This window comes from Halichondria panicea, chromosome 5, assembly GCF_963675165.1.
Source record: "Halichondria panicea chromosome 5, odHalPani1.1, whole genome shotgun sequence".
In the NCBI taxonomy this organism is placed as follows: domain Eukaryota; kingdom Metazoa; phylum Porifera; class Demospongiae; order Suberitida; family Halichondriidae; genus Halichondria; species Halichondria panicea.
Window position 1 is genome coordinate 6,119,774 of NC_087381.1, and position 23,619 is coordinate 6,143,392.

A 23,619-nucleotide genomic window follows, 5' to 3' on the forward strand; every position below is an offset into this window, starting at 1 on the left:
AGTAAGACTAGCACCTCCTAGCATCTGCCTAATTCATGGATGAAGGGAAAGGTCGTTAAATTATTAGGGGAATGGTCGTCAGTAGAACAACCTGTTTGTAAGGGTATAGTTATAAATAGAATAAATACGGTAAACAGTATGAACAATGGCGACTACAGAACGCGGAGTTTTCCTGCATTGGAAGAAAGTGGACCCACTCTCCGATGTCACCAAGAAGCATCCCTCAAGGCGTGGAGGATGTGAGGGTGTGCGAGAAGTGAGGATGACACAATTAGGGACTGATGGAAAGGGGGGCGTGGCTAACAAGCACCAGGACACCAGAGTGGGGGTGGTCAAGACTGACACAGGTACGTCAGTGCTATGTTGACATTGTTGACTGGAAGGTGGTCACTTCAATGTGCTTCTACTTCTGACCCATATTATGTACATACATTATGGCGCAAATAATTGAAGTTACGTTATATCAAATTTCCCCTCTTCTCTCTCTCTTATTTTTCTGTACAGCTACAGGTGTTGCAACCCTGCATGACCTTTGCCCCCAGGACAAGACCAAGGTTCGAGGGCTAGTGGAGGAGCTGGCGTCAGTGGGACAGGAGAAGGAGGAACTGGAGGCGGCCATTGAGGAGGACAGGAGACAGTTCACACTCCTACTGGACAGACTCAAGATAGAGCATAAAAAGGTACTGAAGAATGCAGAATCTTTGCAACACATGAATAGAAGTGTTGAGCACTGTGGTTCCTTATATGGAACCATACCACCCACCATTACGTTCCCATGCTCTGTCTTGAAGTTCACTGCACTCCACTCCCTACACAGGGAAATGCTCATACGTTTAAGTAGTAAACAGACCAACCACAGTGTGTACACAAAATAAGAATGCGTAACGCTCTACGCTTTTACTGGTGTGTTGCAAAGATTCTGCAAACTCCAGTAGTGTAGATGAAAATAAGTGCTGAATGATCTATTTTTACATGCGGTACCTACAATACCAAGATAGCTAATTGAATTGGGAAAATCCAGGGGAATGTACAGTGGTTTTCCATACAGTGGTTTTCCATACCTTTGCAGGTTATACTCCAAGAGCACTGCAACCACAATGTAGTGATTACCTGTGTTATTTTAGTCCACCCACACATCACAAAAATCAATGATGGGTAAAATACTGGCTATTGCAGACTTTTCACACAACTCAAGGGGTTACTACTCTACTTTCACAGCACTCCTTCTATATAATGCTTGAGGTCAACAAGCTGCTTTCGGAAATATCCCATTTTGAGCCTAGTAAATACAGGCCCTCCGCTCCCTATAGCTATACATACAAGTTTTAGCTCATATCATTTTGCCACAATGAACCAAGCAACAAGTTAGCTGAGCTACCATCAGAGCTACCATCACTTCAGTCAGACAAAATGTGAGACACCTGGAACATTTAGCGGCTATTTATAATTATTTGGCAGAATTTAGCGATTTTTAATTTGACGTCTTAGGCTACTACAGCAATTAGGTCCACTAATTTGGCAGTTTTAAAATTGCCACAAAAAAAACCAAAACCAAAAAAAACCAAAAACCAGTTACAGTTTGCATTTTGCAGGCCATAACAATGGCTTGTTACTAACACATAACAGAAGCCAACCAAAGTACTATTATTTACTACATTGTGGTTGCAGTGCTCTTGCAGTATAGCCTGCAAAGGTAAGGAAAACCACTGTACAGGATTTTCCCAATTCTATTAGCTTATCCCAACTCAATCAGCTATTTAAACAGGACTCTTTAGCGCATAAGGGAAACACTGACAGTGCAGCTTGGCCGGAATAGCGAGGTGGCCGCATTTCAGAAAATGCTAAAAAACGTCCCTATCTCAATTTTGTGGTTCTGTCTGAGAAGGAATAATGAATGCTCTCTATATAAGTGTAATCCAATTTTATCTGCTAAACCACACCCAAAACGTCATATCTGGCCGTAATAAAAACCTAGTTTGGGGCCAGTACTGGTCAATATACGGAATAGCGAGTGGCCGCATTTCAGGGTGAGTTGCTTGCAGTAAACATCCAGCTAGCAATCTGTACCAAACCAAATGGCCGGTATATCGAGGTGGCCGTACTTCAGAGAGCCGGAATAACGAGTATATCGTTTGATGTATTGAATCAAAGCCGCATATAGCTATATAGCCAAAAAGTGCAATTTCTAGCTTTTGCTCAATTTTATTTCACAACGAAACTTTTATGAAAATCTGTCTCAAATATAAAAATAACTAGAGCACTAAAGTGCAAACCCTCGGCTGGTGACATGACATGATTATAAAGAAACCAGAAGAGTGATGATGCAGTGCATGTAGCATGTATGACTAGCACAGCAACTCAAGAGCAATAAAACTAAATCAGACTGGAGGCATGCTGAAACATTGAGTGGTACATGTCACATGAGACATGTACTGTGGACTGGGATCACAGCAAAGAAGCCTGGAGTCTTAGACTTAGAGAGGTATATATGGCTCCTGCCAGGCTGGAGTATATAGGATCCAGAGTCAGCCAACAACCAGTCACAATTTTAGCTTTCTACTATCAATTGTTCCAGGTACGGATCACTTCAGCTGCAACTACGTAATCAAGGCCACGTGTAGCTAGCTAGTGCCAACATGCAAGTTCAAGCTTTTGCTCGACAAAGAAGCTTTAACATCAAAATCTGCCACTATTTAAACCAAGATATTGTTCTGTGAAGGCTATACATGCTGTAAACGCAGCGCTGTGGTACCCAGGTGAGTAGATATACCTGTGACAAACAAACAAACAAACAGACCAACGGACTACTATACCCGTGGCCGCCCACGCACGCCTCGGGTAATGACTTCTTATGTTTAGGCTATGTTATGTATGGATGCTGTAAATGCAGTTGTATGGCATCCATGGGTAAGCAACTCGATTAGAGACAGACAGACTACAACTGTGTAAACTGAAACTGATAATTGTATGTGATAATTGTATATTGTATACACTGGCTGGTAGATATGTACCACATGCTTACTATTATGGGTTCTGATCTGTTACTACATGTAGTTGCTCGCCTATATCCGATATAAAAGCAAAAACTCAAAAACGTACTCACCGAAATTCAAATGACAATCATGGAAATACCGGATATGCTGTAGATAGGGATCGAGGCTAATCTGTATGTATAGTCTTACCCATTTGCCTTTGTGAGAAAGTATTTGTGTCTCATCAATAAAAGAGAGAGAGTATTATGGACTCGTAGTCTCAGTAACATCAAGGGTGTATAGCTATACACTAGATTCCGCAATACGGAAAAATACTCTGTAAACTTCGAAAAAGTCCGTGTCACTCTTATCTACTAACAGCATATCCGGTATTTCCATGATTGTCATTTCGGTGAGTACGTTGGATAGATGTATTTGATATGTTGCATTAATACTGTAGTAAGTGAGTTTGTGACCTAAAGCCCACCCACCACCCAATAACGCGCCCTCGTGCAACATTCCAAATATTTCACTGTTACATGCACTCGTGCTGCATGCATGGGCAGTAACTGTAATACATGTTACAGCTAAGTCGAAACTAACAACACATTCTTACTGTGTATTAATTGTGTACAATTTCAAGGACAAATACACGTTTATCTTTAATACAATAATCAGTGCACAAATCAAGTATTAATAATTATGCATGCATGCAGTCGGCCTTCATGCATGATTGTATATATACATGTATACTTAACAAGACATCTAGTTAAAGTTCAAAAGTCAATACTGTCCAACTGTTGTTTTGTAAGAAAACCGACTGGATCATGGAACATTGTGTGGGAGAGTACCTTGTAAGCAATCAGTACAATCGTTTTCTTTTTTATGGAGCCAAAATATTTCTTTATGATACTTTCTGTGAGCGTCTCATCAACGATAACCACTTTGTAGTGTAGCTCCAATCCGACCACTTTGTCAGGTGCACCATTTTTTCCGGGGACTACTTGCATTCTTTGTCGCTGCTGCCAACGGCTCATTCTCTTTAACTCTTTTCGATCTTTCATAGCTTCAAGAGCTCCAGTGGCCATTTCGATTATTACTTTTGCTCCTTTAACTTTTCCAAAAGTTTTTTCCAGGTCCTCTGTGATTTTTAAGATGTCTCCCAGATTCTCGTACTCCATGATGTCACAACCCTCAATTTTATCAACTGTAGCTTCAACATTTTCAGTGATAGTAGGTGCTATTCCATTAACCTCTGCTTTGATCTCTTCAAACTGTTCGTCAACAACTTTCTTCACTTGAGCCTCACACTCCTGAAGTTTGTCTGGAGATATTGCTTCTGGAGCCGCCTGAACAATAGTGTTAACTACTGTTTTTGATTCACTGCTGCCCATTGTTTTGAAGATAATCAGGTGCTGATTTGCTGTAAATGTCTAAAGACTCTTGGAGTTGGTTTTTATAGCAGGTATATAGAAAGTATAGACTTGTCATGCATTCCACCGCCCACACACAGTCACACTATTGGCCACTTATATAACCACAGAGATTAGCTTGTCTGTGTGGGGAAGCGCATGTGCATGTACATGTACCGTATAGAGGGTAATTTTCGTGGAGCAAAATATTCGTGGTTGAAGGTTTGACCACGAATATTTTACTCACGAATGAAGCGACCTTGCCTACCTTTACCTGCAGTGCAAGCAGCAACCACGAAAATATTATCCACGAAATGACAAAATATTGCTCAACCACGAATATTTTGCCCCCCCGAAAATTACCCGCTATACGGTAGTTGCTGGTAGCCTCTACACAGGCTCTCCTTTTTCTTTTTTTCTGTTCTTTATCACAATCGTTCAATAAGATAAAATACTGTATTAATTGTTCAATGAGATAAAATACGGTATTAATTGGAGGAATAAAGAAAGAAATAGACGTAGAGTTAGGAAAAAGGAGAGCCTGTATCGGGAAGTCGCGTGAGGGTAGAAGGGTGGTAGAAGGGTGAAAATGAGCGTGGGTATGCTGAGCTAGAGATGTTGGACTGCCCACGCAGAAATCTATGACTAATAAAGCAGCAAGCTGGACATGGACTTGGAACTGGAAGTTTGCAAGCACTATAGCTAGCTATACCTTAGGCTTAGCTAGATGATCTACTAGTAACTATAGTCTAGATTGAATTTGCAATTGTGTGTTCAGATTCTATCAGACTATCATTGTGTCTTTCTACATGCTATAGTCTATAGTATAGATCAAGAATAGCTTAGTCATCATTATCATATAGCAGGTATATAGCTACTGCCACCAGAGCTGGCAACGCTGGTTCTCTGATCTGACTTGCAGCACAGCTTGGTGGTTGTCTCAGTACAGTCTTATTAAAACTCTGAATGCGTGGGAGAATACCTTACGTCACGATTGTGGGCTACATATCGCCCACGTTCATAAAAATCCTTGTGGATCACGCGATTTCCCAAACCAGGCCTTACTTTTCTTAACTGTATGCCCATTTCTTTCTTTGCTGCCTCACTATGTCTTTCTTATGATATGGATGAACAGTGACAACAGCAAGAAAAAGTAAGGCCTGGGAACGAGGCTAAGTTGCTGGTACCAGAAGATCTTCCGCGTTATTTTTTTATTGTAGCCTCCCTCCATTCAGGCATGATTTTACAAAACAATCAGTCTCAGTACTCTGTCTGTTACAAAATAAATGTTTTGATTTTGAAAAATGGCTTGTTTTGGAGGTAAATTTTAGTGCCTGAACTTGTTGAACAATTAAATTATGCATTTTTAAAATGAAGTGTTTGCATGGTTGAAGCTACGGTTTTAATTAACAGTGCTATCCCATAATAATAATTTTCTATAGGCACTGCATTCGTAGCAGTGTTATAACTGTTAGCTTGACAGTATAGCTGAGGTCTGTTCACAGTACACGGTAGTTGTGTGGAATATCATAACACTGTGTAGAAGGTTAAATTTACTGTCCAAATGTTTGTCATCTCAATAACCGCTATTATATAAATACCTGTATGGTCCATGTATGCTTGCACATTAGAAGCAATATATCTTTATTATCTCTCATCTCACGTCTGTGCCCAGGTACTATCAGAGAAGCAGAGAGTGATGGAAGAGCTCCACTTGTCTCAGCTACAACTACAGCAGTTACACATTTCACTCCCTCACACCTCCCTCCCTCACACAACCCTTCCTCACACCTCCCTTCCTCACACCTCCCTTCCTCACACCACCCTCCCTCACACCTCCCTTCCTCACACCTCCCTTCCTCACACCACCCTCCCTCACACCTCCCTTCCTCACACCTCCGTCCCTCACACCACCCTCCCTCACACCTCCCTCCCTCACACCTCCGTCCCTCACACCACCCTCCCTCACACCTCCGTCCCTCACACCACCCTCCCTCACACCTCCGTCCCTCACACCACCCTCCCTCACACCTCCCTTCCTCACACCACACCTCGGGCAAGCTTGCTACATGAAGCTCGTACATCACCTGGCAACAATCACAGGACACCTACGTCCAATCAGATGAAACCCCTATCCAATAATACGATGTCAAAACCTCCACCAAAAAGCACTCCTAATCAAACCAGAACACCTACTGTTTCTGTAACAGTCAATCCAGGTCCTCCAAAACCTGCTCTAACTATTGAAGGGGGATCTAATGTTAATGACAGGGGCAGTAGAGATTGTACCCCTCACAGTGATGATTGGCACACCCTCCCTCCCTCAAGCCCACAGCCTTATACTGTACCGCTGATACCTCATCATATGACATCAAGGACTGATCACATGACAGCAACAACAATGAAAGCATCACCCACCACCCCAAAAGACAAAATACATGTACCAACTCCAACTCCTGTGATAACAGGTACATAATTATAAGTACATTTAATATTTAATGCTAGAGCATTATTTTGTACTCATCAAAAGGGTGTGGTCAGTCTCAGTGTCAGATCCATACCTCTTAATTATCTCATTACATGTGTTGATTCGTACATGGCTGTGCTAATTGTCTAAAGGGTTACTGCTGCTCGGTGATGTTTATAATTATTACTAAACACTACATGCACTTGTTTTACTGGTACAAAACGTGTACTGCCTCATAATCTGTATAACACACACACACACACACACACACACACAGGCACACCTTCTCGTGACATCTCCACACAAACAATTCAATCAACGGCCACACAAACTCAACACTCACCTGGCCCTCTCACAATCAGCGATCTTGTGACTATGGAAACCACACTACCCCCACCTCCCGTCCAAAATCACTCCTTTGAAAAGGTTAAAGGTCAAACCACCCCTACACTGCCGAGAAACCCTGTATTTAGTATCACGACAAAAGAATCAAGTGGAAACGCAGCCAGCACTAGTCCTATTAAAGATGGCTCACGTAATACTGTAACAGCTACTAAAAGTTTGCTTAACCAAAGTCCTAAAAAGAAGACGATGTATTCTTCAGATATCAGAACTTCTGCTATAAATGTACCTTCAAATAGCGTTGGAAATGATGATACGTCGTCAACTGAACAGCTTGAATCGTTGTTAGCATCCGCTCTACTCAATGCACAGCAGACTTTGAACTCTATACAGACTCTGAGTTACAGTGTGGGACATGAGGGTACAATATCGGTGAACAGTAGTGGGTGTGGCCTCAGTAGGACCGGAACAAACGAAGCGCTGAGTGCATTAAGTTCGAGAAACGGAAATGCTCTCCATAATAAGAATAATAGAGAGGCTGCATTAGGCCAGTCCGAGTGTGGCGATGGCGCTATAGTGACAAACAGACGTGGTGGGTCAAACAAGATGACTCCTCACTTCCCAAGACAACAATTGGCACGTGATTTTGAATTGTCTGCACTCGATGAGGAGTTAGCTGCTACGCTGAATACCCGGGAAAGTGAACACTCTCAAAATCAACGTACCCGACAAGCCTCAGATACCGAAGCACTCTGTAGCAGTAGTACTGCAGGTGGTGGTGAGGATTTCGAAATTACCGGCTTAGGACATTTATGGAACATTCGTAAAAACAACTTGTCAATTGCTAGAAATTGTCCAAAAAAGAAGTCTTCTTCTAAACACACACAAGAGAGATCGCTGTTGAAAGACTCAAGATCGGGTGGTCGATTGAAGACCACGACAGGTGTAGGAGCAGTGACTAGTACACCGTCGTATGTGGGTGGGGGGAACGGAATGATCTCACACCGACTGGAGTCACTGTTAGGGAGCACTATTGAGGGTGAGTGGGTGAGTGCGTGGGTGTAGTGAGCATAAGGGGGTATATTGATGTTGAAAGGTACAACTTTTGCGGTTTTTGCAGATAATTAAAGCATGTACCGCGAACATTTATACGCTGCATGCATGCATGTGCCAACAGGATTTTAATCTGCGAAACATCCTTTGAATTTCTAGCAGTCAAAGTTTATACCCTCGAAATATTTGTACCTGCTCTAGGGTAGAGGAGGTATACGACACGCGTGCCTTGATATAGCAATTAGCCTCTGCAATAACATTGAGCGTGGGCAGATAATCGAGGCATACCTACGCCCACGCTCAACGTTATTGCAGAGGCTAATTGGTCAATCAAGGCACGCATGTCGTATACCTCCTCTGGCTATAGGGATAGCTGTGTATGGTAATGGTGGTGCATTGATTGTGTACATCTCTGTGTGGATGCATTTTTGCAATTTTTACTTGATGCTCCTTACCACATAATTATTATTGCTTGAAATACACCACATACACAGACTGCATGGTTAATTAATGGGGCTCTATAAATTATTATAGATATTATATAATTGGACCTGCATGTGTAACTATCAGGCCACCCTATATATAATTAGTACATGTACATGCAGTCACTAGCTGTATTGAGACATAATATAATTATTCCTCCACTCATTTCCTACAGATTCGGATGATGATAGCTGTGTCTCTGAAGTACTAGACCACGCCCACTCTCTCTTTCTGAGGTTACATAGTGACGACTACTCAGAGCTTGACCAGTCAAGTAACCACGACGACAGCTCCGATCAATCAGATACTGTTAGTGATGATGACATTATTGACGAACTATTCTTTATTTAATAATTAATTAACCTGTGCTTATAATTTGTGCGATACTCGATCTCTATAATTATTATTATTATGACTATATAATATATAATTATAATGTCTTAATGACTAAAATCAACTTTCAGTATATATTATACGTACCATATAGCGAGGGCATGCAAATATGAAGTTAACGCGAAAATTCAAACTGGGATCGGATAAACTCTGGCCATCACGCACCAGTATATATACTCCACATGCATGCAAAGTATAATTGCTGATCATATGAACCGCAGCAAACATAATTTTCTTCCGAGGGCGAATAATTAACTTAATTATTATGGGTTAGTCTCATGCCCTAGCTTCTTTTGGGAAGTCCATCAAGATTATTATTGAAACAAAACTGAATAACAATTTTGTGTTTATCATTATTTTCACAGAAGGAATAGTGAAAGACAACAGAATGAGAATAGCCACACAAGTTTATTGTTAGTTTATCTGCTGGCTTGTCTTGATAGCTTTATCCTAATACAATACATGCATGCCTGAATGACTGCACAAGTTAGTAACTATCTGGTGGCTTGTCTCCTCCAGAACCTCTTGACCTCATCATGGCCGCTCTGTGACACCACCATCACTCTCTTGCCCAGGCTAGACCACTGTAGCACACCGAGGTCCTGTGGGGGGGGGCAGTGGGTGGGTGGATGTGTGTGTGTGGGGGGGGCAGTGTGTGTGTGTGTGTGGGGGGGGCAGTGTGTGTGTGTGTGTGTGTGTGTGTGGTGAATGTGTGGATGCTACGATTGGGTTAGATCTACTGTTACAGTAGTAGGAACCAGACCTTACACATTGTACAGTCAGTGGGCAGGCAATGTAATGGTTATGTAAACAGGTCAGCCTCCCTAATACAGCCAGGCTAATACACAGCCAGGGCTAATACAGCCAGGCTAATGAGTGAGCTATAATTATTATGCGACCAACTGCTAATTTCACAGTATTTTTACAGTCTTGCTTATAAATTATAAAAACACACAAGCACACACACACTACCCCCACTCCCACCCCATCCCCACACAATGATTGTCCTCACCTCAGCGTAGTTCCTCACAGTCTCAAAGTCGGTGGCTGACAAGAACTCAGAATATAGAACACCTGGAATGACGGGGGAGAGGGATTGATACGTGAACACACTGTGACAGTCAATAATGATTCACAATTAAACACGCACGCACGCACGCACACACACACACACGAACACACACACACACACACACACACACACACACACACACACACGCCACGCACGCACGCACGCACACACACACACACACACACACACACACACACACACACACACACACACAAGTTATCATTCAACTCATTAGCTTAACACAAGCAAAGCATATCTCTGATAACGTACGTATAAATAGGTCATGGGACAAAAACAGGCGATGGCAGATATACAAAGAAACACAGTGATGATAGTTTACTTGAACAGTAAAAGGTAAAAATAGCCCTCAAAAAATAATATTCATGTATGACAAATGAGGCTCAATCTCTTTATGTGAATTTTGTGGGCAAGCATTGGTCAGATGTTAAACCAGTTAATTAGCTTAGTGAAGATCTAGCTACAAGTAATAAATTATAGTAAGACATCTCTGAGATAGCTAACAAGACAAGACACACGTGAACAAGAGACAGATGTGTACATGTCATGTACAGAGATTTATTATGTCTACATACAGTCATTATACCAGCAGGACATAATTATAGCTATCTGGTAGAAAAAAAAAAAATGGGGCTTAGATTCTCTATTGTGCCTGAGGCTTAGTAATTGAATTGTGTGGTGAGTGTGGGTGAGATGTTTTAAACCATGGTGGTGCAGTGAATTGGTTATGGTTGCAGTGTTTATGGTTGAGGGTATGTGATAGCTGTACTGTGGGTGGACATAAAACAACAACACTTCACACATACAGAGCAGTTGCTATTGTTCTGGTATATAAGGGCCACGAATCAGCTGATCTTGTACCACAAGCATGCTCAACACTTGACCACAATGTAATTGATGCATAGCACAACCTATTAGACACAAATATGCAGCACACAGTGTATAGCGCACTACTGTACAACCATATGCAACACCTGCAGTAGTACAGGCTAACAGTGCAGCAATGTACACAGTGTACTGGTACTAGCCCTCTCATAACAATATCATAGTCTATTATCATAGCTATATACATGACTGTATTATATCATAGACAAACGAACAGATTTGGGATTTCTGTTCGTTTATCTATGTTTATACTGCTGCTGTCATATTAGACTAGCTGTACTGACACAGACAGTGTACACACAGATGATACCATTCAGGAATCTCTAGACACGCACACTCTCAACAATGTCAGGTGTGTGTGGGAACTGAAACACATCACACAAAATTGTGAAACCCTGAAATACGATCACTGCACCTCAGATAAGTTACAGGGAGAGGTTAAAATTAGCTAATAGCGCTGCAATGTATGGGCCATTTTTTGTTGGGGGTATAACAATAATATTATGAACCTCAACAAAAAGATTATCCTGAATAATGAGACTTTGAAGTGGTCAATGAAATGTTGTAGAGGAATGTCTAATAACAGCTTTCTCGTGGATGTGGTGTTCGGGTAACTATGGTGACCACGACTCACCTTCTGATATGTCCAATCGGTCTCTCTCCCTCTCCCACAAGTGGACCTGGTCACTGACGGTGGGGGGTATGAGTGGATGCTGTGTGGGGGGTAGTGTATATGGGTGGGTGGTATGAGAGGGTGCTGTGTGGGGGTAGGTGGTATGAGAGGGTGCTGTGTGTGTGGGGGGTAGTGTGTGGGTGGGTGCTGTGTGGGTGGTAGTGAAGAACTGGTTTTAGCACCACTCATAATGGTGGGTGGAAAGTTCAACTTTGTTGTTGACATCAAAGCATGTCACATGTAGGTACAAAGTGAAAGCTAAGGTAGTAGAGTTTTCCCTAGTATACTAAATCTGTTATATAATAATCACATGTAATGCACATGCATGTACGTACATGTAACTGACTGTAGCTTACATTGACATGCATCTCAGGATGTGCATGAAGCTTGAGAAAACTGAGAATCTGCTCTGCAGTGATGCCCTTCATCAGAGCCTGTGTGTGTGTGTGTGTGGTGTGTGTGTAGGGGGAGGGGTGGTAGAAGCAAATTACGTCCCTGAAATAAAGACACGGTCACCCCACATTTTTATCCTGTTACAGTCACAGTGGAACCTAGCTGTACAACTGTGGACATTCTGAAATGAGGATACCTTCTAGCAACAGGTCAAGCCCCATGCAACTGAATAGAAGCACGTACGTATGTACTGTTATTATAGTTCTAAATCAACCCCTGAAATCTATATATGCACAGTTACAGTTATGTAGGTCCTAAATTTAGATCGAGGTTGTACAGAGTCACCTCACACATGTGAAGGAAGTGTGCAAGTGAGTGGGTGCACGACTCTATATAGCTGAGGGCACTGACCACCACCAGCTGTGGCTGATAATGAATATGTGACAATGGACAATGAATGTGCTCAACCATTCTCACCTTGTGCACACTGTCCCTCGTGATGGTACCAACCACCAGGTTAGGAAATCTTCAGTGCATGTATAAATGTATCATAGTTAGTAATAGTTGATCAGAGACACACTTAGATACACACATGTACACGTACACATTAGTCCATGGGATACACACAGGTACACACAGGTACACACAGGTACACACAGGTGCACACAGGTACACACAGGTACGCACAGGTACACACAGGTACACACAGGTACACACAGGTACACACAGGCTTACCTGTATTGCAGCTGTGCAAACTGTCCCAGAATGGCCACTTGGAGTGAAGAACCTACAAGACAAGTAACAGCATTATTTCCCTGTGATTCTGCATTCTCTGCCTGCATGCAGCAAAACAAAAGCTATTAGCTTAGTTTTCTGTTATGCTTTATGTTATGTAGCCTTGGCATCTCCACCGAGGCATCAGCACCCGCAGTGCTGCTTTCATTGCTCTAGTAGTGCTTCTTAGTAGCACAATGTATGAAGAATTTATTTATGACAAATTTGAAATTCCATTATACACATAATTCTTCCAAGAACTTTAGGTAGGGCCAAATTGATCCCATGATCAACAAACAAGGTCCTGGGGCACTCTATGACACAGCACACAGCTGGTACCACCTAGCATCAATGCACTAGGCAACATACACACTGTATGTATGACTGTAGTATTGTCTGTACTGTCAGTAGCTGTATAGCTGGTGGTTCTATTAGCCTTGACTAAATGTTCGTGTGTACTGTATTTACTTATGTTCATGTATGTGTGTGCACTGTGGTTACATGGAGTGCCCTTATGATGGCCTGCTAACACAGGTTGAAGCACCTGCTATAGAGAGACTTTGAGGCCCATTAACTTGGCTGTATTATAGAGGGTGGCCTGCTAACACAGGTCCAAACACATGCTATGGGGCCATTAACCTGGCTGTATTATAGAGGGTGGCCTGCTAACACAGGTCCAACCAAACACATGCTATGGAGAGACTTAGGGGCCCATTAACCTGGCTGTATTATAGAGGGTGACCTGCTTATAGACAAGTTTCACTGCTACATGTATAGCTTGTATACAGTGAGAAATGTCCCTAGTTACGACATATAATACTAATACAAAAATGTGCAGCATCAGATTTGATACTAATTACTCAAAGGTAACTTAATCATAATAGTGAGCAAGCACACGCACGCACTGACCCTAATGCTGACACCTGTCATAATGAATATTAGGATAATCAGAACTATAAACATTGCGGCTGGTATAAACGTGTCCAGCACCCCCCACCATCACGAGCATGCTATGAATTACACAAAATTCACAAAATTCCATATTTTTAACACAATTTCGTGTGTGTATCTATGTAGCATAAAACTAATGTTGCAGCATAAGAATTTCTGTTACGATATACCTTAATTATAATTATACATGTATGAGCAAGCATGCGCAAACATCTAGGTAATAATTAACCTATACATGTACAAGTAGTGGTCACACTGGCTGCATTATAGATCGAGGGTGGCCTGCTAACACAGGTCCAAACACATGCTATGGAGAGACTTTAAGGCCCATTAACTTGGCTGTATTATAGAGGGTGGCCTGCTAACACAGGTCCAAACACATGCTATGGAGAGACTTTGAGGCCCATTAACTTGGCTGCATTATAGAGGGTGGCCTGCTAACACAGGTCCAAACACATGCTATGGAGAGACTTTAAGGCCCATTAACTTGGCTGTATTATAGAGGGTGGCCTGCTAACACAGGTCCAAACACATGCTAGGGAGAGACTCTGGGGCCCATTAACCTCGCTGTATTATAGAGGGTGGCCTGCTAACACAGGTCCAAACACATGCTAGGGAGAGACTTTGGGGCCCATTAACCTGGCTGTATTATAGAGGGTGGCCTGCTAACACAGGTCCAAACACATGCTAGGGAGAGACTTTGGGGCCCATTAACCTGGCTGTAGTACAGACGGTGGCCTGCTAACACAGGTCCAAACACATGCTAGGGAGAGACTTTGGGGTCCATTAACCTGGCTGTATTATAGAGGGTGGCCTGCTAACACAGGTCCAAACACATGCTAGGGAGAGACTTTGGGGTCCATTAACCTGGCTGTATTATAGAGGGTGGCCTGCTAACACAGGTCCAAACACATGCTAGGGAGAGACTTTGGGGTCCATTAACCTGGCTGTATTACAGACGGTGGCCTGCTTATAGGGTGACCACAATAGACAGGTTTCTTGATATATGCATAGCTTGTACGTGTAGGCAGTATTGAACTATGGACTCTAAACACAGAGCAATAGTTAGGGGAGACATGCTTCTATGAGTACGATAAGTGAGAAAGAAAGTTGTCCTGAGAAAAAGTTTTGTTTACAGAAATGAATTCATTTTGAGGTTTAGGGAATTAGGGAATGGCAAGTTCTAAGAACAGGCACCCACCACTTAAAGTTGCCATGGCGATTAATGGGAACAAATGAATCTCATTATGTTTTTAAATTTGTATCTGAATCTCATCTAGTGACCTCTCTCAACGACCTTCAGAGGATTAAAGAGATTGATAAACCAGGGATGTGCCCACACTCGGTATAGTGGTTGGTACATGTACTAACCACATCTAGACCATCTCCTTAGGCCTGGTTTACTACATTAAAGAAGGTGTGTCAAATTGATCGAGGGTTCACTTGAATACTCCTGGGCACGTCACTGAATCTATATTTATTACTCACTTGTGTAGGCCATGATCCGGAAGTTAGTCTCCAAGACGACGAAACCATCTTTTGGGTTGGAAATAGATTGAGTAGTTTCGTTACCTGTGGTGTGTGTGTGTGTGTGTGTGTGTGTGTGTGTGTGTGTGCGTGTGCGTGTGTATAGTCTAGTTGGCTACGTTACATGTATATGCACACACACACACACACACACACACACAACGTTTCTATATTATGGATCTATAATTATAATGACAGCACCAACTTTCAAAGAGGCATGTTTAGGCAAGACACAGGATACATGAATACAGTGATCGTGCACTAAATGCACTAAATGCACGATCACCCCATTCAATAGTGATGCATAGTTGACATAGTACGGTTATGGTGAGGGGAAGCCCCTCGGTAATACCCCAGGCATACGTACATGTATAATACCAACACCAAATACACAGCAAACTACGCTATTGCACTAGCTTACATTGCAGTTATTTTGGCCTAATCGTAATTCATTATTAAGCAACTACGTACTCCAAGCACTTCTACATATATATGCCAAAACCGTGTTTAAATAAACTATCACTTTTGCACAAGACTAAGTCTATGTGCATGCACACTGAATCGTAGCAGTAATTTCAAGCAACTAATAAAACTGCAGGACATTTCCAAGCACTTGAATTACTTGCCAACTATGCACAGAGAGCTAAAACGAGCAGTTTTACTTGAAGAGCCTTTTGTACATAAAACGAGTAGCTATGGCGCATAAAAGACTGGCAATATTGAATTTTAACTTCCTATTTAGGTGCAAGAGAAATATCTTCCTTCCAGTCAACATCATGACATGTGTACATGACCATCTGGTATATAACACATACACAGAATACTGGAAAGTGCTATGCACTTTCTCACTATAGCTATTGAAAGCTGGCACTTAACAACTATTGCAAAAGGAGGCAAAGGAAATCAATGCAGCACTGGAAGAGTGACCACATGTAGTGAGGTCCGCCCACCTAATAGGCATGTTTGGGCATGCCCTTAGCTATGATGACGTTTCACTGCAGAGACTATAAAAGGCAAAACCGCTAACAATTCAACAGTTGAAACTGAAGTGACATGTCTTCAAGATAAGACGCTACTACAAGGATTCTATTATATTTAGGACGAGATGCAAACTAGCTAGCTTCTCAGTCTAGCTAGGCGTTGCTGAAAGAACCTTCTAAAGATGCTCAAGTCTGGACAGAAAGCTTGCAAGAGCTACAACCTCGTCATGCTTCGGGTCTATTCGCTGTAGATTGGGCTTGGTCGGCAGGAGCTAGCTGTCAGAAAGACTTGCACTGATTTTTGCAAAGACAACTAATGTGTTATGGCTCCTGCCAAACAAGTCCAATCTACAGAGTTAGTCCTGTAAAGAAGCCGTCTCGACTTCAGATCCAGGGCGGCTGGGTGTGTCTGCTCCAGCCTCGGGTTACACACATCTGGCCACAGCAAAGAGAATGAGTACTGTCTTAGAAACATGAGCCTGGATCAAACAGTGGTATGTGTGTTATAATGTTAGCCTCATACAGCAGCTATAGCTGGAAGTGTTCAATGAATGTGTAGTTTCTTGCTATGGCTGGCATTTGAATTACGCCATACAAAGCTTGTAAGACAGGATTTGCCTAGATATGGATGTTAATTTTCACTCTGCTACGCCAACTAAGTATGCTTTAATTCCCCTCCCCTACACAGCTTTCTTTCCTTGTAGGTGTATCCTCCAGTGCACAGCTATATCTACTGTCTATGCAGATGTTGCAAGGTAGTGCATTTCCTCCCCAGATCCCACGAACAGCCACTTACAGTCTAACACCATATTAGGGACACTGGTATGCACGGATCAAGCACGAGGTGGGGATACCACACTAATCAAGAACAACGACGTAAAGTCAGCAGTTTTCAAGACAATGAATAATTATTTTGTGACCTTTCCAGGAGCAATGCATAATGTGTATGAGAATGTGTGTGTGTTTGTTCGTTGTGATTGATGCTATCTCTTTTGTGAAACATTAATACTCATCTTTGAACGTAAACAATATTTGTTATGAGAGAAAGAATTCTAAAATAACTGAGCTACAGTATATATAACACCCAACGATTGAAAGGAAAGATGCAGTAACAGTTCACTCTAAAACAAACTGTGTGTACACTAAAGCCTCTTCCAAAAAGACCCTCTCTCTTTAAAAGACACTCGTATAATTATAATATTATTATGCACCACTGTATGTGCACCTCACGCTAATAGACAGCCTCTTATAATGGATAAGGTGGCTGCTCACAGACTTTATTCAGAGGCTGTACTGTACACGCACAATATTTAATATTGCTGAATCACGTGTTATTCCAATTGACCAATTACCCACCACATACCGTAGACTCAACACAATAATTATGATGTACGCCAGTTAATTATAATAATGGGAAGCTAGACTATAAATCTCGTGAGAATTGACATGATTCATGACGAGATAATCCAGGGCATAAACGCAACAGCTTGTGAACATGTCATGATGTACATGTGTGTGTCACCTGTGACCAGATTGATGATAAGCTTGGTTGGGTAGAAACGTCGAGAGCTCCTCTACACAGTGTGTGTGTGTGTGTGTGTGTGTGTGTGTGTGTGTGTGTGTGTGTGTGTGTGTGTGGGTGTGTGTGTGGGTGTGGTGTGTGTGGGTGTGGGGGTAGAGTAACATAATTATTGTGTACATTCAATACACAATGACTGCATCATGGTTGTGTACAAAAAACAACTCCTCTGACCTAATAGTGTAATGACCCTTTACCCACTGCCAGTAGTAAAGGCAGTTTTACACGCATGATTTAGGTACCCTTTACCAAATGAAATGCCCTAATGCAAATATTTATTCAACACACACACACACACACACACACACACACACACACACACACACACACACACACACACACACACACACACACACACACACACACACACACACACACACACACACACACACACACACACACACACACACACACACACACACACACACACACACACACACACACACACACACACACACACACACACACACACACACACACACACACACACACACACACACACACACACACACACACACACACACACACACACACACACACACACACACACACACACACACACACACACACACACACACACACACACACACACACACACACACACACACACACACACACACACACACACACACACACACACACACACACACACACACACACACACACACACACACACACACACACACACACACACACACACACACACACACACACACACACACACACACACACACACACACACACACACACACACACACACACACACACACACACACACACACACACACACACACACACACACACACACACACACACACGCATTGATCAGAGATACGTGTACTCACTCACCTTTCTCTGGTAGGCCATCCCAAACTGCCTGAGGTGCTGTAGCAGTTGCAGTTGAGAGGGCGTGAGACCATCAATAGAGTAGTCCTGCATATCAGAGGAAATACATGCACACACACCTTATGTACATGCAGTATAAATATGTCCCTAAAGTGGACCCCTCTCGTCACAGCCACCCCAGAAGTAATGCCACTAGAGGATTAGTGTAATTCAACACTCCAATATTTATATACGGCCGCTAAGCCTATAGTGTTACGCTCGCGCTACCACAACTCATGGCCATAGCAACAAGTATACTATACAAAATTAACTGACTCCATGTGCACACCACTTTATATACGTGAATGACGTTCGTGTAAGAATAATATCGTAAAACCTTCAGGGGAAATACTGATGAGGTTTTGGATATGCAGTAGTACATTCATTCTCGGGTAATTACCATCTCTTAGGAGTCTAAAAGAGGCAATGATTGAAAATGGCCATTCTGGGCACACCACTGTCATTATTGCAGTAATACAATTCTTGTAGTTATCGTAAATTGGATACCTCAGCTATTCGTAGTACGCACCTTTCCCAGAGTGAGGAAGCTGAGCTTGAAAATGAGAGTCAGGCACTCGACCATATTCATCCCCTGAGACTGTGTGTGTGGGGGGGGGGGGGGGGGTGTAACAGTCAAACTTTGTATTATTGAAACTGTCCCTACAATGCTCACACTATTGACCTAGTTCCCTAAAAAGACCATCTTTGTAGGGTCCATTGTGGTCACTATGGACACAGTTTCACTACGCTTAACGAAGGAGATACATGTAGAAAATGTAGCACGGAGGGGAGTATTTGATATTGAACTGCAATGTTGAGGGTAGCCTGGTTCGCAACATGGAAGCACAACTGACCTCCACTTGTGCTAGGTACTGCAATATGAAGAGCCAGACTTGCGACGAGCGGTCCAACAGTAGGAACTGAAATCCACGTGTTGTGATCTCCGGCTGAGCACCTGGGACCGAACTGCAGCAATGTGTGTAGAGAGGGGGGTACTAGCAATTTGCAATGGTAGACAGGGCTGCATCCAGAATTTTGGATCAGGGGGGGCGAATTGGGCAATTTAAAATGTAGGAGGGGCAAAGTCATCAGAATTATAGCAGTACAAATGAATCTGCCAGATCCTAGGGGGGGGGGCGAATTACCCCCCTCGCCCCCCCCCCCTCAATGCAGCCCTGGTAGATATCTCACTAGCCTCGATCCCAGGCCGAGTTTTCGCTTTTATAACGGTTAGGCGAACAACTGGGCCTGGTACTAGTTGTCTGCGCATGCGTCAGTCGTTCGTCAGATTCTGACGAATGGATATTCTCGTTCACTTTCGTGACATTTATATTCGTGTACTATCGTGTACTAGAAGTCAGTTCCCGTTTTATCATTATTGGAATGGCTCTTAGCTGAAGCTTCTCTCTTCTCTGAAGCTTAGAAAACATTATTCTGAAGACTGAACAACAAGGGAAAAGGTATAAAGCTTTGTCAAGCTTGTTAAGGTCAGATATTTTTGTGTGGGCCCTATGCTATCATGTCAAGTCGTGTTCATGTTTGGTATTAAAAGATCTATAGTATCATCATTAATATGGTGGATCAAGTGAAGAGTGTGAGCTAGAGAACTTGGTGCTGCCATCATCAGCTCGTCGACAATGACAGGTTAATACGAGAAATTTAATATGTACATGTATACAGTAGATCTACACGTATTTTGAATGTCTACTTCTCTGTACAGGAGCAATGGATACTATCCAGCTATCCCAACATTGTTCCTCTTGGCCATACTAACGGACAAGACTGGACAGTTTAAGGTAAGGGTTTAACCGTGTTTGGTTTCTTTAATATTGTCCTATGCTTACAGGACTGGAGTATGACCTGATCGTTCGAGTGTTGCTGGGTAGCTCAGAGGCATCAAGAGAATCTACGTTTTCTCAAGCAAAGTTTAACTGAGTTACAAGTTGGGGCCTAGAATCAGAGAAGTCCAGCAGCCTGCTAAATCGTTGAAACGTAATTTGAAGGCATTCAATCATCTTGAAGTTGCCCTGGGTCACTGTAATCATGCTGCAGCACAACTGGCAACTCCCCAGGCCTTTGTGAAGCAGCTCCCTATGTGCACCTTTTGTGTACTCACTCACTCTGTGCATTTTCTGTGTACAAATTTCGATTATTGATTTATTAAATATCTTTGCCGACCACAAATACAATGAAAATTTGACGCATGCGCAGACAACTAGTACCAGGCCCAGTTGTTCGCCTAACCGTTATAAAAGCGAAAACTCGGCCTGGGATCGAGGCTAATATCTCACTAACCACTACGGCAATACGTACGGATTAACAAATTTTAGGGTGCTTAATTGACAACTTAAACCATTAATTTTGACAAAGTGTAGGATCTCTTCCCTTTATTAGAAGCCTAAGACATACCATAAATATGTCATACAGGATTTTGAAGTATTGTAGAAGGGGGAATAAGGTACGCGGAGTGTGTCACTGACTAGGGGAACACAGGGGCATCCCTACCCCCTGGAAAATTAGTTAATTAGGTGGTATTAGGTGAATTCTGGTGGGTTTGGGGTTGCCTTTGCATTCTCAGTCATACAACTGGTGCCTGAATGAACATTTTAGCCATAAGGGGGATCTCTCCCGTCCCCTATCCCGCTGTATGGACACCTAAAGATACCTTGCCATAAGTTGAGCTCTTTGAAGCACTTCAACAGTGTCTCTTGTGATGTCCTCACACACATCGTTGACCATGTACTTTAGAATATTCTGAGGAGGTGTGTGTATCAATCGACAATGGTGGTGAGCTAGCTTACATCATAATTCACAAATGAATGCTCATAGATTGCTAGCCATACCTACTAGCCATACCTACATGCAGGTAGTGACAATAATTATGAACACATGTATACATGTACAGTGTAGGTACATAACTAGCACACTGAGAAGGTCATTAAATATGCCATCTTCAAATAGTCAATAACTTTAGTTCTAGTGATCTGATTTCTGAAATCGTAAAGTATCAGTGATGGAGATGTTGCCGTTGCCTGACTTGGCTGGTCAGGGTCAGGGTTAGTAATGCAAGTTTCACTTAAAATTATAAATGGTGCTCCGATTCAAAGCACGCAGTAGTGCTAATAGTAGGGTTGGGTCGGATATAACAAAATGCTCCCCTTCACACAATGTACACAAGCATGCAGTGAAGGGTACAAGGATGAGCTGCTCACACTGGTCGTGGTGGTCGGTACGAACCACCTCTAGATAAAAATAACCACTTTGTATAGGCTAGTAGGCTAACTAGGCTTACAATTAAAGAGGCAATCAAATCTGTAGTTTGTGTGTTGAACCATTGAGGATTGAAAATATAGTCACCACTTCAAAAATGCAACACAGACTATCACACACATACCTCCCATTGGGTGTTGGCATAGTTGTCAAGGAAACTAACATCACGAGCATGCTTTCCGTCACCTGATCCAGGCAGTAACCACGGAGTGCCCCTACAGAAGTCAATATGATTATACAACTGTAGTAACTACTGTACATACACAAAATGACGACTGCCAATACATTTGATCGAGACAGAAAGAATTGCTTTGAGTGGGCCATAGTCAGAACATAGTCAGCTTCCGCTTCGTAATAATGGGAGACCACAAGTACTATGTTCACTGGCTGTAAGAGAATTAGCCTCTCCCTAGCATGTGTTTGGACCTGTGTTAGCAGGCCACCCTCTATAACACAGCCAGGTTAATGGGCCTCAAAGTCTCTCCATAGCATGTGTTTGGACCTGTGTTAGCAGGCCACCCTCTATAATACAGCCAGGTTAATGGGCCCCTAAGTCTCTCCCTAGCATGTGTTTGTACCTGTGTTAGCAGGCCACCCTCTATAATACAGTCACTGTTGGTCTCCTCAAGTAACACACAATACATCTTTGTATCACATGTTCTATAAAATAATAAAGCCATTTGTTGGTCGAGAGACAATTATGGGGCGGATAAAGAAGTAATTGCTATAAGAACCTCACCCTCCACAGAGCAGACATTTGATGTTGCTCTTGAAGGCTTGGTTAAGGAGCACCCCCTCTTGCCTCCCAGCCACACCCACCTGTTCTACCACCTTCAGCGATTGGAGTGTGCTCAGTGCAGACCGGTGCAGACTGTGTGTGCGTGTGTGTGTGTGTGTGTGCGTGTGTGTGTGTGTATGGGTGTGTGTGTGTGTGTGCGTGTGTGTATGTGTATGGGTGTGTGTGTCAAGAAATCCATCTGATGATTTACGCTCCAATATTTAGTACTTTGGTAGAGGCCACTATTCAAGTATTCAAGGCTACTATTCAAGGGAGGATTTATTCGAGGCACTCACCTTTGACTCCTCTGGTTGAGTTGCGGCCACGAGTTGACAGCTGCCAGTGACAGGGGGTGGTCCAGGAACACCAGCCGAGTGGCATATTGCCGTGACAACTCCGGTAGCTCCCTATAAACAAGACCAATCATTGTCGTATTGAATCACTACCAAGGCGACTGTGTAAAGAGTAACTAGAAATTGAGCAATGTAAGTACGTGACGTGTACGTATGTATATCGACCAATATTTGTTATAAAAGCTATAATTACATATCTTCAAGCTCCCACAAGCTACCTGAGCACGGCCAGACATGCAGCTGAGTGTTGGTACAGCTGCAGGAGGGTCAGTGGAGGAAGCTCTTGAAGATACTCCAGCAAACTCATACACACCAGCTTGGACTCCATGCTGAAGGGAACTCCCCCACCCCCAGTACTG

The 23,619-nt window shown here is 42.7% G+C and overlaps 2 protein-coding genes and 1 long non-coding RNA gene across 3 annotated transcripts; 2 read left to right on the top strand and 1 right to left on the bottom strand.

Annotated features, from left to right (window-relative positions):
• Positions 1 to 90: 90 nt before the first annotated feature.
• On the top strand, positions 91 to 9,140 carry LOC135335930 (mucin-17-like). Its single transcript, XM_064531643.1, has 5 exons — positions 91 to 347; positions 505 to 680; positions 6,060 to 6,852; positions 7,129 to 8,232; positions 8,905 to 9,140. The coding sequence occupies exons 1-5, from the start codon at positions 146 to 148 to the stop codon at positions 9,078 to 9,080; spliced, it is 2,451 nt and encodes an 816-aa protein (XP_064387713.1). The 5' UTR covers positions 91 to 145; the 3' UTR covers positions 9,081 to 9,140.
• Positions 9,141 to 9,468: 328 nt separating this feature from the next.
• LOC135336000 (general transcription factor IIH subunit 4-like) lies at positions 9,469 to 23,614 on the bottom strand. Its single transcript, XM_064531750.1, has 16 exons — positions 23,479 to 23,614; positions 23,204 to 23,314; positions 22,869 to 23,000; positions 22,254 to 22,344; positions 21,525 to 21,613; positions 19,714 to 19,825; positions 19,389 to 19,457; positions 18,824 to 18,907; positions 17,918 to 17,969; positions 15,377 to 15,460; positions 12,899 to 12,950; positions 12,641 to 12,689; positions 12,127 to 12,204; positions 11,732 to 11,810; positions 10,135 to 10,196; positions 9,469 to 9,724 (listed from the first exon to the last, which is right to left on the bottom strand). Exons 1-16 carry the CDS (start codon positions 23,586 to 23,588, stop codon positions 9,617 to 9,619), a joined length of 1,362 nt encoding a protein of 453 aa, XP_064387820.1. The 5' UTR covers positions 23,589 to 23,614; the 3' UTR covers positions 9,469 to 9,616.
• On the top strand, positions 20,042 to 21,116 carry LOC135336107 (uncharacterized). The gene is made up of 3 exons (XR_010394702.1): positions 20,042 to 20,503; positions 20,580 to 20,655; positions 20,706 to 21,116. It is a non-coding gene; the product is annotated as an uncharacterized LOC135336107 (long non-coding RNA).
• Positions 23,615 to 23,619: the final 5 nt, after the last annotated feature.